This window comes from Sinocyclocheilus grahami, unplaced genomic scaffold, assembly GCF_001515645.1.
Source record: "Sinocyclocheilus grahami isolate Dianchi unplaced genomic scaffold, SAMN03320097.WGS_v1.1 scaffold1334.1, whole genome shotgun sequence".
NCBI classification, from domain to species: Eukaryota; Metazoa; Chordata; class Actinopteri; order Cypriniformes; family Cyprinidae; genus Sinocyclocheilus; species Sinocyclocheilus grahami.
This window is the reverse complement of record NW_015506513.1, coordinates 152,811-172,744: the sequence shown is the minus strand read 5'-3', so window position 1 is coordinate 172,744 and position 19,934 is coordinate 152,811. Positions and strand designations below refer to the sequence as shown.

At 38.0% G+C, this 19,934-nt stretch overlaps 1 protein-coding gene across 2 annotated transcripts; it reads left to right on the top strand.

The window, feature by feature from the left end:
• Positions 1–290: 290 nt before the first annotated feature.
• On the top strand, positions 291–19,587 carry LOC107569332 (calsequestrin-1-like). 2 transcript variants are annotated; one of them, XM_016255405.1, is made up of 12 exons: positions 291–745; positions 11,040–11,072; positions 13,406–13,499; positions 16,319–16,419; positions 16,493–16,604; positions 16,703–16,776; positions 17,168–17,298; positions 17,440–17,485; positions 17,585–17,639; positions 17,714–17,814; positions 18,252–18,326; positions 19,035–19,587. In XM_016255405.1, exons 1-12 carry the CDS (start codon positions 509–511, stop codon positions 19,281–19,283), a joined length of 1,308 nt encoding a protein of 435 aa, XP_016110891.1. In that variant the 5' UTR covers positions 291–508; the 3' UTR covers positions 19,284–19,587. The 2 variants fall into 2 exon arrangements, with proteins under 2 accessions (XP_016110891.1, XP_016110892.1); XM_016255406.1 differs by lacking the exon at positions 11,040–11,072 and having other exon boundaries at positions 292–745.
• Positions 19,588–19,934: the final 347 nt, after the last annotated feature.

The following is a 19,934-nucleotide window of genomic DNA, read 5'->3' as shown; positions in this document are numbered from 1 at the left end:
AGGCTTTGGGAGTGTTTGCTTTGGCCAACAGAATCAGAGTGAAACTGGACACTTCATCTGTGCCAGCTCGAACGCAGCGGCACAACATACAGTACGCAGGGTGTTCTCAGCGTCCAAACAAGAACTTATTTTTAGCAAGGGTCAAAGCCCTGCAAAACTTAATATGGCAATGGAATCCTGTCGCCCAGCCCAATACCTGTCTTTCAGTGAAAGCACCCAATGCACATGTCACTCAGTTTGATCCTGTTGCTTCCAGCAGGTACAAATTGTCAAATTTGGCTCCACCCATTTACAGCATTTCTCTTGCTCGACTGTATTTACTAGCTCCCAACCATCCGACACCCAAGAGGCATCAACTAGTCAACTTGCGCATGTGTCTTTTTAAAAGGGAGCAAGAGAGGGTGGTGGGCGCACGAATTGGACCTTGTTCCTAATAGTTTGGCTTTAGTTAGGAACAAAGTAAAAATCTAAGAAATTTTAAACCTTTCAAGTGAAGCATAACAGTGTCATGAAGTGGGGTTGGCTGCTGTTGGGGGTTCTGCTAACTTGTGCGTATCTGTGCTGGAGCGAGAAGGGCCTGGAGTTCCCCGAATATGACGGCAAGGACCGCGTCCATCAGCTGACCATCAAGAACTACAAGTCCGTGATGAAGAGATATGATGTAATGGTCATCTACTACCACAAGGCTGTTGGCGAGGACCGCATGTCCAGAAAGCAGTTTGAAGTGGAGGAACTTGCTTTGGAGGTGCGTGGGAAACGATGAGAGAAGAATGAGTGGGAAGGTCTGAGTGAATATATGAACTGGGCTATAGAGGACCATTGGGTTTCAAGAGAAATGGGGTTGAATTTCACAAAAGCAGGTATGGTTTTGGATTTCAGTCCAGTCTTGATTTGTACAAAACCAGCCCGATCTCACGGAAATTCGTACATATTTTACGAGGTGGCTAATTCGTACGAATTCGTACAACCTCACTCGTACTTGTGCTAAATCGTACGTATTTTACGAGAGTTGCACAATTCATATGAATTTGTACGAATGACCTACACATAACCCCACCCTTAAACATACCCGTTACTGGGGTCTAGACAAATCGTACAAAATTGTACAAGTGAGGTCGTACGAATTAGCCATCTCGTAAAATGCGTACGAATTGGTCGTGAGATAGCATTGACAAAACTCTACCTTTGTGCACAATTAATCATTACTAAATCATTAGCCTGGTTTAGTAATGATTAATTAAGTAATGAAAAATGTATAATTACTCAAATGTATTCGAAATTAATGTATTTCATGCTAAGCATACTACAAATACATTTACATATGTATGTGCTTAATAAAAATAACCCTGCCATTGTACTTTTGGTATACTTAAAACACATTTTAGGCTTAATATTACGAAATGTGCATTGTGCACAAATAGTACTCCAAATAAAGTTTAATTATAACTTTTATATCAGTAAGTCCCAAGCGATATGTCAGTAAATATGTTAATAGAATTGAACTATACTTAGTATGAAATAAATGTATTTTAAATATATTATTTTTTTCAGTAGGGTGAAGTGATATACAGAGTTCTGGCATGAAACTCTAGATGGCGCAGTCCGATAGGTCTAACTCATCTGACCTAATGACATCATTATCACATGGCACAGCTGATTGGTTCTCTCCTGTATCGGTAGCCAATGAGCTCGCTGCTCAACATTCAAATATATGACTAGAGCTTGCCGTAGCAGTTGCAGCTTGCTTCAGAAACCCTCCACCTTCCCCAGCTCCACCTGTATAGATCTGCTACGAGGTGATTCATGTATGCTATATGGGGTTATTTCATGTATGTTGTATGTGCAGCAGCAGTATTTCTTACATGCTCACAGCAGCATGTTGTGGCTGTATTGGCAGTAGCAAGTCTCGGTACTTGCTCTGCCGCAGCAGCAGCGTAGCAGATCTATTCCGCCAAGACCAAATACATTAACATTGTCATGTACATTACCGTACCAATCCCTCCGAGAGTTGTCATGACAGAACTATGAATTATTATTATACTAACAAACATGTTTACTTACTGTTATTTGTGATAAAAGTGAGAATGATAAAAAAAAGGTCAGATAGCTCATCGCAGCTGTTAAAAATAAAGGTTCCCAAAGGGGGGTTTGCTGTGATTCTATTGAGGAGCCATTGGTTCCCCAAAGAACCATTTTTTCTTAGTGTGCAGAACATTTTAATAATGCTTTTCAGCTACAAAGAACCTTGTATGCAATAAAACGTCTCCATGGATGTTAAAGGCTCTTCGTGGCACTACAGAGGTCAGTAAAGAACCTTTATTTTTAAGCGTGTATGTGTTGATGTTTTTAGCACGCTGCAGTGTCCTCTTACAGTTCAGCTGAGCTGCTGTTAGTCCCTCTGCGAGTAACCAGGAACTCTAGTGCAAAGTCCAAGTGAAAAATCCACCAAGTCTTGAGTGGTTTGCTGATTCTCTTTCTGTCTGTTATTTCATTTGCATCAGCAGTTTTCAATCTCTATTACCAATAGGTTTCAACATGACATTTAGGCATTTAGCTGATGTTTTTTTTATTTAATTTTTTTCATCCAAAGTGACTTACAAAAGTTAACTTACAAACTTACAATGGTTGAAGTTACAACACTAACAAAACAAGTTAAAGCCCCAAAGGTAAAGCCAAAATGCAGCATTGGTTACTTCAGACATTATTGACAGTGATCCCACACTCATAAAAAAATTCTACATGAAAAAGTTAGTTCAGGCAATAATAATAAAAAAAAAGTAAATTCTAAATTGGTACTCAATTCAAGCTTGTAGAAGGTAAAGCGTAAATATAAACGCTATACAATTAAGTAAAATCTGCTCAACTTTTCTGATACTGGTGTTCTCATCATGCATCAGGGCAATTAATAAGGTTGATTTTTTTTCTGTTTTCCAGCTGTATTTACTGTGTTTTCTCACTGCTTTTGTTGTTAGGTTTAGTAACTTGCGATTTTTTTTTTTACATCTGGAGTGATGTCTACATGATATCGATTGTATTATTTACTTTAAAAGCCTGGTTTAATTAAGTGCTATATTAAGTAAAATATTAAGTAAAATCAAAGTATTTCCAAGTAAGCTTTGACTAAGGAAAAATTACTCAAACCCAAGCTATTTTCTTTGGTAAATTTACTCAACTTAGGTACAGTAAGTAGATTTTACTTAATTCTATTTGTGGAAAAAATTTTAACTTAATAAAAACTTAATTTATTTATGAATATTAAGTTCAACTGTAAGTAAATACAGAACAGTAGCAGTAAAATTTACTTAAAATGTGTAAACTGTTACAAAGTTTATTTATTTATTGTATTTATTTTTTTCAGTGCAAATGCTAGCAATAGTTGTGCTAGTTTTCCACAAAGATAACAAGCTGTGCTTAAATTAGCTACGGATTTTCCTGGGAGAAATCTTCATGGAGATATCATACATTTGGACTACAATTGGCAATAAACAAATATGCTGCTTGCTTATGCGGCGTAATCATCAGTCATTGACTTTAGCTTGAGTAGATACTACAATTCATGATTAAATTTAACATATTGTGAGTGAAAATGTGACGACTCAGATTCAAAGGAATTGAGTAAGGTCTATTAGTTGAAGTATTTGTCATGGACTCGCCATTAAGACTGAGATACTGAAGCTATATTTAATGCTTTTTTCGAGAATTTACCTCCAATTTTTGGCCTTGGTTCTTATAAAGTTGCAACCTTATACAGCACTCATTGTACAGCGTCTTATTCCCGTTCAGTCGGATCAGTGTGTCTCTTGTAGCTAACAGTAGTGAGACAGCTTCATTGTGTGTTATTCCTGATGTTCCTCTTCATTAGAAAGCGACATCTGAAGACACTGCGTGTTTAATCTCTTAAGCTATCGCAGCACTGTCATGGTTCCTTAACAAACTCCCTGCTAATGCCCCATCACTGAAAAGGCATTAGTGTCGTAATTTCTGGATGTTTCTTATGAGCTGCCACATTAGGAGACGGCAGTACTACACATAAAGGTGGAAGTGAGGGCGAGTGCTTTCCTCATCTGACCGTGCAAACACATTTAAGTGACTCAGACGAGGGTTTTCTGTCCTGTTCTAAATCAAGCTATACTAGGTTTCTAGGGATTCTCAAAGTGATTCTTGGTCCATTTTGAGTAACTGTCCTGTGGTTATGTAACTTTAAAATCCCCACCTCACAGATGCCGTGGCGATGAAAGCCCCAGTGCTATGGCTCAAGACACCTATGAACTGAGTTCAAGCTGCTGCTTTGAGCTACATGCATGCTGTATGTTCATGCACTTCATGCAACTAGTATGCATGATGGCCATAGAGCCATAAGAAGTGTTGTGGTGATGGAATATGACAATATTTCTGGGTAGCCCCATACCAAAGAGTGCAACACAATGGGTGGGCTTGGCAATGAATAAACTGAGATGGATGTAGCTGAATGGACTTTTCTAAAGATATAATCAAATGACCTGCATACGATTTGATCAAAGGGTCAAGGTCTGGATAGTCAAAATCAGCAGTTGGCTACTGATCTTTCACCATGTGTTCCCTTGTGAAAAATAAGTGCCCTTAAAGTGCACTCCAAGTATACTTAAAAAAAAAAAAAAGGTAATACAATATTAATGCATTAAAAGCTGCTTAATAAGAGACACTTTCATAACTACCCATGTTTCCTAACACACTTAAGCACACTTTTATAATATATAAATTACATACTAGTTTTAATTTAAATGGCATTGAAGTATGTTTTAATTTACTATAAATGCTGTTCAGTACATTCAGCAGTACTTTAACCATACTTTTAAAGACAAGAGATGTAATTGTAAAAAGATGTACTTAAGTGGGTCAGAAAGCACTCTAAAGTTCAGCTAATTGCATTTAATATAAATTTCAACTTTTATACAATACATTTAATCATATATAATACATGTATCAACATCAACATGAAATTAAGTGTCTGAAAACGTCACATTACGTTCACACTTAAGTATGTTCTGTTAAAATATATTATCTCTGAATACTCCTTTTAGAGTATGCTAAAGTGTACTTCATTTTCGTAAGAGTTCTGACAAATTAAACTGCATATAAATCATCAGTACTGTATTTCATTATATTACAGCAGATGTTTTACCAGTGAAAGATTATTTTTGGAGGTTGTTCAGGGTTTAAAATGGACTTGTGTGTGTCCTGTCCACCATCTTTGACCTCATAGGTCAGGATCGTCACTAGTGAAGGTTTGAGTTGGTGTGTTTCTTGTGATGCCATCAGTTAGCGATGATTAGCATTCCCATTGAGATGGACGTGAATGATAAAGCAGCTCTCATTCCTTCATAAACACTGACACATTACCATGCATTTCAATGCTAATGTTTTTAAATGCATTTAAATGTCTTTATTTTTACTATCCGCTATTGAGTACGTGTCTTCTTGACCATGACAATTACAACCCCCATGGTCCAGGAGGTGCTATGCATCAGCAATATCCGGACCTACTAAATTCACTGCTAGAATAGCTGCTGCTATCTTGGGGTCTGTCTGTTAGCGGCTAATTTTAGCCGGCATGACCAATGTTCTCACATTCAGCCGCTCTGTCCTTCTGTTGCTCGTTCTGTCCTTGCAAGTTTTGGATTCTTTCTTCTTGTCCTCACTTACCAAGTTTTTGGTTCATTTCCCTTATCTTTGCCCATATGCTGTCAATTCAAGCCAAACTTTGTTTGAGTTTAAGCTGAAAGCGTGCCATCTAGTGGATCTGGCCATTGATAGTGCTGCTGGAGACAATAAACAAACACCTCATCAAAAACGCACTGTAAAATACAAAGTGCCGTTTCTCAAATCGAGCTGTGGAAGAGATTTTTTAAGTGCGCTATGGTTTCTTTTTATTTGTAGCCAAGAACAACACTGTGTTCTGATTCACAAATGCATTATTTATCATGTTAGACAGACTTTATTTGAGTCTGCCAATAACAAAACGTGTTGCTCTTGTTACATAATCAGCAAAATGGTGCGGCACATTGAGAGCATTTTAAATATTCAGCACAGCATGGCAACACTTGCAACATCATGGAGTAACAACACAAAAACAAAAATTTTTATGGAACAAAATGGACAAAAAACAATACACTTTATTAATAATTACTAAGGTTTTATTTCTCATTGTTGTGCCTGTAATTGTCATTACGATGGGTGAATCTCAAAGGAGTTTGGTGAAATGATCTGGTGAGGTTTTAGATGGGGACTGTTAAAAAAAGGTGAATCTTGCTCAGTGTGTGATTATTATTAATGATTAACCTGCTCTGTGAATAATGGTGGGATGTATTCATATCTCGTATTCATGTAAGAAAATTACTTTTAAATTTAGCAGAGCAAAGTGCCTTGGTTCACTGAGTTAATGCAGAGAAGTTCAGCCAAACCACAGTCCAAATCATTATTTCAGTCATTTCGGCGACTGCAAGCTGTTACAAGCACATTACAAACTGTCATCGCCAGTTCAGCCATAAATCAGCACGAATTATGGATATTATAATTTGGACATGTATGGTAAGAGTTGGTTCTTTGCTCTTTGCTCCTCATTTCTAAGTCACTAGAAGCATCTGCTAAATGCATAAACGTAAACCTACTATTCCTTCTGATGCACAGAGACTTATAGCTTTTTGGACAATTATAAGCTTCAGCAGTATGAGTCCAAGGTCCGGAAGAAGGCAGAGGATGCTTATAAAACAAGCATTCATTCTGACAGATAATGTACATTCTCACTGTTCATTTTGTAAAATAACCTCCGTTTTTGTAATCAAAAGTTATCAGACCTTAATATGTCTTGCTCTGTAGTCATAGCCGTTTCATATTTCCCAAACGGCAAATGTTCACGGAAATGTTGATACTAAATTGTGGGTCCATCAGATTAAAAGCATCATTCTTTTTTGTTGGCCTTTTGGCGTATATCGTCACTCTTTTTTATCGCTGTTAACCAGCTGCAGTCGGGTTATGCCGCTTTGGAAGCGCTGAACCCGCCATCCTCTCAGGATGATTTTATGTGTGGAGGGAACAGAAACAGACGCTGCTGTTTAGTGAGCTCAGCGGTGATGATTCAGAGGTGAGGTGATGCGCTCATGAGTCATCAGAGCGAACTCAATCACTCACTGAACAACCAGCCCAATCCACGACTCTCATAAAACCCCAAGACAGCATTTTTTATCGCTGTTAACCAGCTGCAGTCGGGTTATGCCGCTTTGGAAGCGCTGAACCCGCCATCCTCTCTCAGGATGATTTTATGTGTGGAGGGGACAGAAACAGACGCTGCTGTTTAGTGAGCTCAGCGGTGATGATTCAGAGGTGAGGTGATGCGCTCATGAGTCATCAGAGCGAACTCAATCACTCACTGAACAACCAGCCCAATCCACAACTCTCATAAAACCCCAAGACAGCGTGCACAGGGTCTTCAGACTCCTCCTCAGGGAGAAAGATGCACTGCGAATGTATCGCAACAGAAGAGATGACAGACAGTGGCTGCTCACTTTAGCTCTTAACAGCCAATTAATGGCAGGTTTGGTTTGATTAAAATGAACTCTGGTGCGATTGCTCTAGTGCAGTTCATTTGAGTAACTGCCATAACAGCTGTCCTATCCCTATTTGAATGACAGTGTAAATGCTAAGTAAATCAGGACTGAATATATCAGTTTTCTATGTAATTGATTGCTTTTTTAATTCCAATGCAGTTCTTGAAATTAAACTGAATTTAAATCGAGGATGCAAAACTGCAATTCAAATGTGAATGAAAGGATTTATTGGAATTCAAAGAAATTTGCATAACTTTAACTACAAAAGTAATGATAGCTAAGATCAATTTTGAATGTTGGATTGACAAAGTTATGCAGTTCTTGAAATTAAACTGAATTTAAATCGAGGATGCAAAACTGCAATTAAAATGTGAATGAAATGATTTATTGGAATTCAAAGAAATTTGCATAACTTTAACTACAAAAGTAATGATAGCTAAGATCAATTTTGAATGTTGGATTGACAAAGTCTTGTTTGGAAGTTTTGAAGATGTTTGAAAAACCTTGAATGTTTATAGGCCTTACACACAGAGAGAGCAAGAGACTGGGCAATAGAAGAACACATTTAGCATTGAACTGGTGAACTAAAAATGCCTCATAGGTTATGCAGCGTTTCGTTCCCTCAGGGAACTAGGGTTGCATGAGTAACCTAGAGACGTTCCCCATCAGGAACTTACGTTGCATTGGAGAATGCTTTGGGAACGAGTATGTCCACGCCGCCAGACTTACAAACCTTTGCCTAGTGTGGATGGGCACAGCTAGGCCGAGAGAACTGAGGAGCCGGGAGTGTAGTCAAGGTCAAGGTTGTAGAACCTAATGAAGGTAAATGGGGTGCATTACAAATGTTGTGTAGGGAAACACCAGAGGCAGCCAGACTTTGTGTGGAATGAGCCATGAGCTCCAATGGCAAGGGGAGATCAGAGGACTCGCATCCACTATCCACCTGCTTAGGGTCTGCTTGTTTGCAGGAAGACTCTTCTTATAAGGACTGTAGCAGACGAACAACTGGTCCGACTTTCTCCACAGGACAGCTCGCACTGGACACACACAGTTAAGCTTGTCCCAGTCAGGGTCCTGAAAGGGAGGAGGGTAGAAGGCCTGCAGCACGACTGGCCATGGAATGACAGAGAGCACCTTGGGGACATACCCCAGTCTGGGGTAAAGATATGCTCTGGCCATGCTAGGGGCAAACTCAAGACAAGAGGGGGCAACAGAAAGAGCATGAAGATCACAGACTTTCTTCAGGGAAGAGATGGCTAGCAGAAATACACTCTTGACTGTAAGAAATATCAATGAAACCTCCTCCAGTGGTTCAAAGGGAGGTTTGGAAAGGGCCTCTAAAACCACTGCCAAATCCTGTGACCTCTGGTGTACTTAGAGCAGCTAGCTTGGTGCCATGAAGCGGAGGACCAGCAGCGAACAGCCAATCTAGCTGCTCCTTGGAGGTAGTGAGCCTTCCAGAACCACTACGTTTGCGGGCGGATGCTGAGAGATGCGCTCGCTGGAGACAGCTGTGCCCTGAAGCACCGGGGCACAGACCGATCTCCTGAGGGCACTGAGGAGAGATGGGCACCATATGATGTGGTGTACACCACTCTTCCACAGAGGGGCCTGCCCTCAGAAGTCCTGATGCACTTGTCCTCAGACCCGTCATCTTCCTTGAAGACTTCGACCTAGAGCGCCGCCCCGACTCTGGCTCTTTTTGTTTTTCTGGGGGAGTAGCTTGGCCACTGCTCGAGTCATTACCTCCAACAGCTCCTCAAACTGGATGGACCGCTCCCAAACAAGCGACACACAAGCTGTGTGTATCCACACCCGTAATGAAGCGCGAGCAGGTAGGAACACACAGTCTGAATGCCTGCTTGTCCCTTGCTTGCCATAATGCTTTGATTCAAAGACAGTAAATAAGACAATACAAACATAGAGCGCTTATACTGAGCAACAGAAGCTGCCGCTGTCTCCACCGCACGTGCTTTTATGCTTCCTGGTTGCTACATCCCCGCCGGTGACGTCATGTGATTCTGGATTACGTATAAGCGTTCCCAAAGTGTTCTCTGACGCAGCGTGAGTTCCTGAAGGGGAACATTACTAGATGAGTAGCACTTCTCCATTTGGTCATTTACTAATCTTTATGACTTTCCAAAACTGTATGATAAAATAAATAAATAAATAAAAAAGTTACTATTTAAAGTAGTTTTTTATGAAATCACCTTTGATCACCTCAGGCCAAAGATGGAATTGACCTTCTCTGGTACAGATTTAGATCTTTAAAGAAACATTTAGCTCATTGTTTTTTATTTATTTTTTTCTTTTTCTTTATTTTTTATTTCCTAAACCCATTAACTTCTAAAGTGAAGGTCAGACCTCTCCGGTCATGTTAAACATCATGGAATAAAAGGAATAAAACATTTTGATGGGAAAATTAGTCCTTTTGGCAATTCAGTTTCTCTTTACCATCTAAAGCACAGTCATTTGAATTCGACCTTTCAGTCCTTTCAAACAAAAACATCCATGATTGTGTCAAAAATTATTCTGGTGTTTAAAATTTTTTTTTTTTCTCGGTTTCTAAGCTTCTGTCTCTGTCTGAACACATGCTGTCAAATATGAATCATAGCTGAGTCATTTCAGCTGTCAGCTTCTCACAGATAAACATACTTCAACTTAACAGTCTGGTGCTACGAATACAGAGCAAAAAAGAAAAAATTAAAATCAGGATCTAACAAAAATGTTTAATGGTTTTATTATGTAATTGCCTTTAGATACCTTTGAAGGATTGGGAGTGGTGGGGGGTTATATTGTGAATAGTGAACAGTTTGGTATTTTTCCCATTTTTATCTAACACAGATGAATGTGAAACTGGAGACGTTTTATTGCACTAGTCTTTGCATGTATCATGGCAGTTTGGAAATGAAACTTTAAACGTTTAAAAATAATGTCCCACCCACACTAAACCCAATCCAAAACCCGAATGATAGCAAACACAAGATAAAACACATGAGATAAATGCTGAAGCACCATGCCATTTTATCTTGCTTTTACAAGTATCATGTCTCATACTCATACTCTAGCACTTCACATCACAGGTGCAATGCTGTACCGGGTGCGCTCCTGAGCAAGTTTGCTATGTTTGAAAAGCCAACCATATAGAGCTGTTTATGTGGTGAAAACATCTAAATGTATTAGGTTACAAATCATGCACTATGGTAAAAGTGTGTTGAGCTCATAACATAGTATCTGCACAAAAATAAACCTTTATTAATTGATAATCTGCCATTGTAATCATACTTTGTGTGAAACGTGAAAAAAGTTGGTGAAATTACACTGTAAATAAATTAATTTTGGAAGTTGCAATTAAAGACGAATGGATACATTTTGCAAGAAAATACTATTTTATTCTTTCTGCTTAGAAATGTCATAGTTTTTAACACTCTAAAGTCACCTGACCTTTCTCTACAGTTGCTAACAAGCCCCGCCGCCCTGACGTACCAGGTATGTTCAGGCCCTCGAATGACTTGTGTTTTGTTCTGTTCTCTCTTTCTTCCTCTGTATTTCTCAAGTCTGGCTTATCACTAAAGCTTCATCCAAAATATCTGAACAGCATCCTTCCCCCCTCACTAGGGCTGCTCATGTCCACTCTAAAGCCCTTTTATGACTTATGAGCGGTTTGTAAGACCCATGGAGAGAATGAATGATGCTCCTTCAGACGTGTTGGATGTGGCCGGTGAGAGCGGTCGCAGTGAGTTTCTACAGGATAGCACTTCCTGTGAGGCCGAGACAATGAGTGACCAGTCGCTGCCATTAACACATATGTCCACTTATTGGCCTGTTCTTGAATGCGACGCTCACCCTCGAAAAGAGCAGAGTTTGTCCCAGCGTCTACATCATGAGCAGGATGTGTTAAACGCTCAGATAGATGGGGACAAACTCTGACGAAGAGAAATGGAGGAATCAAGCTGAAGTGTCGTGTTTTGAGTGACGTGACTTTGACGCTTGTGTGCTGATTTGTTACAGCCAGGGATGTTCAAGAACTGTTTCACCGCCATCATTTACTCACCCTCATGTTAGTCGAAACCAGTGGCATCTGTCAACATTGACAACATTCTTTTCATGCATCAAGTTTAAATATGTGAATGATGTGAGAATTTCAGAGAATAACAACTTGTTATTGTATAACTACAGAAGACTTCAGTCATACCACATCAATCATATAGGCTACTGTTCTGAATTTTGAGAGCATGGGTCCCTTTTGTCAAAAAGAATCCAGGGCTCCTGAATTTTAAAATGAGTACTTATTATGTTAATATTATAGTTTATACTATATAATGTTAACTGGATGTAATTTTTTCACACTCTCAACTGCATGTTTACTGCAATTAAATGAAAATGCATGAATATTATTTCAATTTACAATAAATGCAATTACGTGAACTTTAGAATGTTTTTGACCCACTTAAGTAGGATTTTTTATGTCATTTCATAATTACATATATCATCTTTGAAATATGGTTAAAGACAGTGTAATTTCTGAATGCACTGACTTTAATGTATTTTCAGTTGAATATACTTTAATGGCATGTGTATATCATGTATTTAAATACATTTGTATTGAAGTTGCAATTTAGCGCATTTAAAATATATTAACTGTATATATTAATGCAATATTGAATAACACACTAGAGTTAAAATGATAGTCAAGTACTTTACATGTGCTTTAGTATGATAGTCAACACATCAAATAAGTGTAAACATAGCAAAATATGTGAAACGATGATTTAAAATGTACTTTAAAGTAAAACTTTTAATTTAACTATTACAAAGTGCACTCAAGTGTGTTAAGTGTTCACTCGTGAAAGTGTCTCTCTTTAAGTCACTTAAGTGGCCTTTTAATTATTTAATATTATATTATCTGCAAGTACAGTTTTTAAAAATATATATATTTTAAAATTTGATGTGCACATAAAATACAATTAAGCGCACTTCTTTTTCACTCAAATGTAATATGGGTTATGCATGTCATGATGGTGAGTAAATCGATTTTGATTTTGTGAACTCTTCATTTATGTACAAATGTGAGGGTGTGAGACATTCAGTTGCGATATGTAATGGTTTGCAATGGTTTTGCGATATGTGAAGTCAGAAAGAAGGTCTATAAAGGGTCGAATGATTTGGCGCTTTGGTAAGGTGGAGTCTAAAGGAAGTTTCAGTGCGTTTGACACTTGAAGGTAAACGACTACCGTATGTATGATATTCTTCTTCATGTATTTAATGTGTTGAATGTTGCTGTTATGTATACATATGCTCTCATTTCAAGCATGTGTGTATGTGAGGAAAATGAATGAGTTTCAACTTTAAGAAGGCATGTGTAGATTGGTCACATGCATATGTCCGTGTGCATTGGTGTGTCTGTATGTTTATGTATGCGGTTGACCCAAGCGACAGCATACATACAGTAACTATACATTTGCACCTGTGTCCGTATGTCCAGTCTTTGACATGCCCGATCAAACCCTGCATTGGTCAGATCCCTTGTCCATCTTCAGCTCCTATTTCACACAGATTTAGAAAGTGCAGAGGCAGCACTTCTGGCATTTGCTTTGACGGCCTTGTGTCTCGTTTGGCTTTGAGTATATAGTATGAGAGAGAGGTGTCTTTGCCTCATTGGGTCCATGTGTTTTATGGCTGCATTATGGCTGTTTTACTGAATGGCCCAACACCACTATAAAAGGACTGAACGCTCTGCATTGATGCGCTGTTTGTTTAGATCAGACTGATTCTGATTCAGACTTGCATACAGTACAATAAACTCTTTCTTATTCCTGCAGCTTGCGGCCCAGGTGCTTGATGATCTTGAAGATGAGGACATTGGATTCGGTCTGGTGGATTCAAAGAAAGACCGAGCGGTTGCTCAGAAGCTGGGTAATACGAATGCATCTGAGATCCATTATCTTCCATTGTCTGCCTGTAATACAATTCTTACCTTCACTTTCTGATAGCCATCAGTCTGTTGAAGGACACGCTGCTGGTGAACAGTAAATGAAAATGAATGCTTTATATAACAGAAAACTGAATTTTTCTCTGTAGCAAAAGGATTAGCTTGTATTTCCTTACACTGTCTTGTGTTTCATCATAGCCTATACACTGAAAAACATTTGGTGTCGGATTTACTTTGAAATCATTTTCACTTAGAAACTGCAAGTAAATCATAAATATTCACAAACAAGCGACAAGCCAGACATTGAATTAAATGAGGAAATGTGAAAGTAGAAAGACTGAAATAGTATTTCCTTGTAAAACACCAATTATCTTTGTTTATTATTACAATGCACAAAAAAGATGAACGCAGAAAGTCAACTTATAATGAATTAGCTACAATAATTCACTCAAAGACGAAAATTATTCAGTCATTATGTATTCGCTCATTTATTCAGTTGTTCCAAACCTGTATCCTTTTCTTTCTTCCATGGAACAAAAAAGAGATATTTATTAGAACATGCATGCTGCTCTTTTCTATATAACGAAAGCATTCAGTGACCAGCTCAAAAAAGGATAAAAAGGCCAATGTAACTGTACAACATTTACTAATACACTATATAAATGAAAAGTTGCATCTGTTGATATTATTTGAGCTGACATGAACTAGCTATGAACAGCTGTATTTTTATTAACCAACATTAACAAAGATTAATAAATACTTTAACAAATGTATTGCTCAGTGTTAGTTCATTCATTAACTCATTGTAAAGTGTAAAATAAAACGTATTGTAAAGTGTTACCACTAAAAAAACAGTAATTCATACAACTTGTGCAGCTTTCTGAACCCTTGCAACACACTGAAGAAAAATAAATGTTGTAGGATTTGCTTTGAAATGATTTTCACCAATTGATAGTACATTTCAAGAACTAATTACAAAGAAACGGCAATAAAACACAATAAAAACATATTGCAATAATCTTTATTTATAGCGTCAAAAAATATTTTTACGATGCATCTTTGTTGAGGAACAGACTGAAATTTAAGATGTTGAAGTGAATAAGCCAATGATTGTGGAGTGACCTGTTGCTTTATGCAGTTTGCATAAATAGGGCGTGTTCTTGATCTGTATTATTATCATTAAAACATTGTCTTCTGATTTTAAGAGTGGATATAGGACTATAATTGGTTGATAAAAGGGTTACACTTTATTTTTGATAGTCCACTTTAGACATTCTACTAACTATAAGTAACTTTGTAACTACATGTCAACTACATGTCAATTAATTCTCATTAATTTGTAACGACATGTCTACTAACTCTCAGAGTAGACTGTCAGGGTTGGTTTAGGGTTAGTAGAATAAGTTGACATATACTTGCAAACTTTCTCATAGTCAGTATGTTATATGTTGTGGACCCCTCAACATACAGTGTTAGAAGTTATTAAGCAGACAGTCTAACTGTACAACATTTACTAATACACTATATAAATGAAAAGTTGCATCTGTTGATATTATTTGAGCTGACATGAACTAGCTATGAACAGCTGTATTTTTATTAACCAACATTAACAAAGATTAATAAATACTTTAACAAATGTATTGCTCAGTGTTAGTTCATTCATTAACTCATTGTAAAGTGTAAAATAAAACGTATTGTAAAGTGTTACCACTAAAAAAACAGTAATTCATACAACTTGTGCAGCTTTCTGAACCCTTGCAACACACTGAAGAAAAATAAATGTTGTAGGATTTGCTTTGAAATGATTTTCACCAGTTGATAGTACATTTCAAAAACGAATTACATGAAATTTAAGATGATGAAGTGAATAAGCCAATGATTGTGGAGTGACCTGTTGCTTTATGCAGTTTGCATAAATAGGGCGTGTTCTTGATCTGTATTATTATCATTAAAACATTGTCTTCTGATTTTAAGAGTGGATATAGGACTATAATTGGTTGATAAAAGGGTTACACTTTATTTTTGATAGTCCACTTTAGACATTCTACTAACTATAAGTAACTTTGTAACTACATGTCAACTATAAGTCACTTAATTCTCATTAATTTGCAACTACATGTCTACTAACTCTCAGAGTAGACTGTCAGGGTTGGTTTAGGGTTAGTTTGAAGTGAATAAGCCAATGATTGTGGAGTGACCTGTTGCTTTATGCAGTTTGCATAAATAGGGCGTGTTCTTGATCTGTATTATTATCATTAAAACATTGTCTTCTGATTTTAAGAGTGGATATAGGACTATAATTGGTTGATAAAAGGGTTACACTTTATTTTTGATAGTCCACTTTAGACATTCTACTAACTATAAGTAACTTTGTAACTACATGTCAACTACATGTCAATTAATTCTCATTAATTTGTAACGACATGTCTACTAACTCTCAGAGTAGACTGTCAGGGTTGGTTTAGGGTTAGTAGAATAAGTTGACATATACTTGCAAACTTTCTCATAGTCAGTATGTTATATGTTGTGGACCCCTCAACATACAGTGTTAGAAGTTATTAAGCAGACAGTCTACTAATACTCTACTAACTGCTAGTTGACATGTAGTTGCAAAGTTACTTACTGTTAGCAGAATGTCTAAAGTGGACTATCGAAATAAAGTGTTACCGATAAAAGTGTTGTTCCAGGAAAATCCTTCTTGGGTTATTCTTGTTGTGCAAATGTTGATATAGTATCCCGTCCGTCTTTAATCAGCCAGTCCATTCAAACACCTCTGAAACGTTTAGACGCTTGTTTTGGGCAGGTCTGCTGGAGGTGGACAGCATCTACATCTTTGCTGATGACGAGATCATCGAGTACGATGGAGAGCTGGCGGCCGACACGCTGCTGGAGTTCCTCTATGACGTGAGTGATTATCATCATAATCGATCAAGCATCTAAAGGTCATTGATTATTGATTGACTGGTTCTTCTGTCAGGTGATCGAGGAGCCTGTGGAGATCATCAGTAATGACAGAGAGCTCAAAGGCTTCCATCACATCGAGGAGGACATCAAACTGATGGGTTACTTCAAGAGCGCCAAATCTTCACGTTAGTATGCCGTTACACCTGAACTTCTTTAATAAACTCGTATTACTCGTATACTTGTAACAAGCAGCTTCCATCACGCCAATGCTGTTATTTCTCAGACTTCATTGAGTACGATGACGCAGCTGAAGAATTTCATCCCTTCATCAAGTTCTTTGCCACATTTGAGCCAAAGGTGGGTACTTACACATTCATTCATTCATGCATGCATTCATTCTAATTAATTCATTCATTCATTCATTCACAAAGGGGTATGTGGTTATTGAATGATGTTAAACATAGCCTTATAAAGCAAGTAAAGACCTAATTCATTTAGATTTGAATTGATCTTTAACATAACTACAGCTTATATCTTTAAAGGCAGACCTGTCATAAGCTCTTATCTTGATAATCAATGTTTTACACTATGTGTCAGAGGGCCCACAACACTATCCGACTCTCTACACATAAAATGTACAAATTAGGTAGAAATAAATAGGTTTATTGTATATTTTGAAATGACTAGAAGCCTTTAATGATCTCTGTATTCATTGTGTCTGGTCTGCGTTATGCCTGAACGTTTCCAGATCGCTAAGAAATTAAACCTGAAGATGAACGAAGTGGATTTCTACGAGCCCTTCATGAACAAACCCGTCAGCATCCCCGGCAAACCCTACATGGAGGACAACATTGTCAGCTTCATCGAGGAGCACGACAGGTGAACTCTGATCAGTGCTCAAACAACGGCTGAAGAGAAAATGAATATACAATATAAAATCACAACGTTTTCTCAAAAGACCTCTCAGAAGGATACCTGAATAAAATCTGCAGTTCTGTTTTTTTTTCTTTCTTATTTTAGGCCAACTCTAAGAAAGCTGAAGCCCCACAGCATGTATGAGATCTGGGTACAAACAAACTCTATCCATTATGCAAAGCTAAAGCTATAAGGGATTTCGAACAGTTGTCATGACTGTTACTAACTCTATGATTTGTGCCTGTTTTAGGAAGATGATATTAATGGACAGCACATTGTGGCCTTCGCTGAGGAGTCTGACCCTGGTAAACACTGTTTGAGAGTCTTTGAGGGATTTCATGTTCGTGACTCCAAATGACTGAATGTTGACTTTTACCAGACGGCTATGAATTCCTGGAGATCCTGAAGGAAGTGGCTCAAGAAAACACAGAGAACCCAGACTTAAGCATCATCTGGATCGATCCTGACGACTTTCCCCTGGTATGACAAACCTCTATAATACTGTATTGTTGTGATTTCTCCAAGAACATGTTTTTGAACGATGCACCTTTAACATTGTGTCCTTATAGACTGTCAATGTAATTTTTACATTTGCTATCTATGCTGTTTTTGATATAGTGGATATATATATTTGCATGATTCCTAAAATCAATTTAATGACATAAACAATAAATTACATATACAACACATACTGAGAATGTGCTTCAACATAAGGCTCATGTTTGCTTGACTCTGCTGCGCTCTACTGGAGATAGTTGACAACTGAATGAGTTTAATGAGTATGCATGGCACAACATTTTTTCCCCCTTTTTTTTTAGTTTGAGTGGATGCGCATTTACAAATGCAGCTTCTCACAATGCATCACTTACACGTATGTGAACCGAGGTTTGACATTTGACCCCTCTGTGTGCCCTCAGATGGTGCCGTACTGGGAGAAGACCTTCGGCATCGACCTCTCGTCTCCTCAGATCGGCGTGGTGGACGTTGAAGATGTGAGCACATCATTTATCTTTAATGCCAGTGATCACACATGTGCAACTCCAGGGGGTTTTCACAGCAATGTCATAGAAGAACTATTTCTGGTTCCCCAAAGTTCCAAGAACAATTCTTAAAACCAATTATCTTTAGCATTAAGGTCGAATACTTGTTGGCAAATCAGTGTCTTAATGAGTGAGTCACTGATTCATTCATTCAAGTGATTTGTTCAAAACAGTGATTCAATTCAATTGACTGTGATCGTGAATGGGACACTGAATCTCTGAACTGATTCGTTCAGTAAAGTAACACCGTTATGTATTGCTCCAAGATGCAAAACTTTTTCCTTTCGTCTGGAACTACGTTTGTTGGAGAAATAGAGTATGTCTAAAATGTCACTTTATTAACTTTTTGTGTTTATTAAATCAGTATAGACATTTGCAATCATGTTGATATTCTGGAAATATTGTTTAAATATATTTTATAAATATTTAAAAAAGTCATGAGACTGATCAGTGGGGGCTTGCATTTTATCAATTGATGTTGATTGATTTAATAATCATTTAATTAGAGTTGTTAGGAAGTACTTGTCAAATCATGCAGTTCAAGTCCAAGTCAAGTCTCGAGTCATTCTCTTCACTTAATCATGCAACTCAAGTCTCCCGTGTCTGAGAGTATCATCAAATCTTATTCTGTCTGGGATTGGTCTTGTGTGTGATTCTCAGGCTGACAGTGTGTGGATGGAGATGGATGATGAAGAGAACATGCCGACCGCTGACGAGCTCGACACCTGGATCGAAGACGTGATGTCTGGAAGAATCAACCCTGGTGACGAAACTGACTACAACCATGATGATGATGATGATGATGATGAAGAGGAGGACGATGATGATGATGATGATGACGACAACGATGAAGATGATGATGATGATGATGATGACGACAATGAGGATGATGATGATGAGGATGAATAAATGATCTCAGACATAACTCTTCAGTCTGTCTGTGTTCACATCCTCACAAACTGAGCTGTCCTGTCATTGCTGTCTGGAGGAGAAACATTGTGTCTCGTCTCATTGTTTAACTCCACTCACTCTTCGGGAAAATAAACATCGTATTTGCGGGTCACTGCACCTGTTTCGCTGTCAATGAAACGCATCTACTGAGAACATGTGTGGTGTTTGTTAAACAATAGCAAAGCCTTGTAACAACTATTTTGATATTTTTATTGACTTTTAGAGCAGAATTACTGATGCTCACTGGAAGGTCTTAAAGGGGTCATATGATGCTATTTTAAAGATCATTATTTTGTGTATTTGGTGTAACAGAATGCACAATCAGCTTGTAACACTCCAAAGAGAAAGAACAACTTGAAATCGCATCATATGACCCCTTTAAATAAAAATCCTTGTTTTTTTGTTTAAACATAGATGCAACAAGAAGTGATGGGGAAAAAATGCCGTCTATCAAGAATCTTCATCTCTGTGTAATATTTGTGTGTGTGTGTGTTTACTCAAGATGTTTACACAAGGTGTGTGTGTGTGTGTGTGTGTGCGTGCGTGCGTGCGTGTGCGTGTGCGCGTGCGCGTGTGCGTGTGCGCGTGCGTGTGCGCGTGCGTGTGTGC

What these genes read in the sequence shown, in the direction of transcription:
- LOC107569332 (XM_016255405.1), top strand. Translation starts at nt 509, where the DNA reads ATGAAGTGGGGTTGGCTGCTGTTGGGGGTTCTGCTAACTTGTGCGTAT. An exon ending in CCGCCGCCCTGACGTACCAG is followed by an intron (nt 11,073 to 13,405) that starts GTATGTTCAGGC and finishes TTATTCCTGCAG; the next exon opens with CTTGCGGCCCAGGTGCTTGA. An exon ending in TTCATCGAGGAGCACGACAG is followed by an intron (nt 17,299 to 17,439) that starts GTGAACTCTGAT and finishes TTCTTATTTTAG; the next exon opens with GCCAACTCTAAGAAAGCTGA.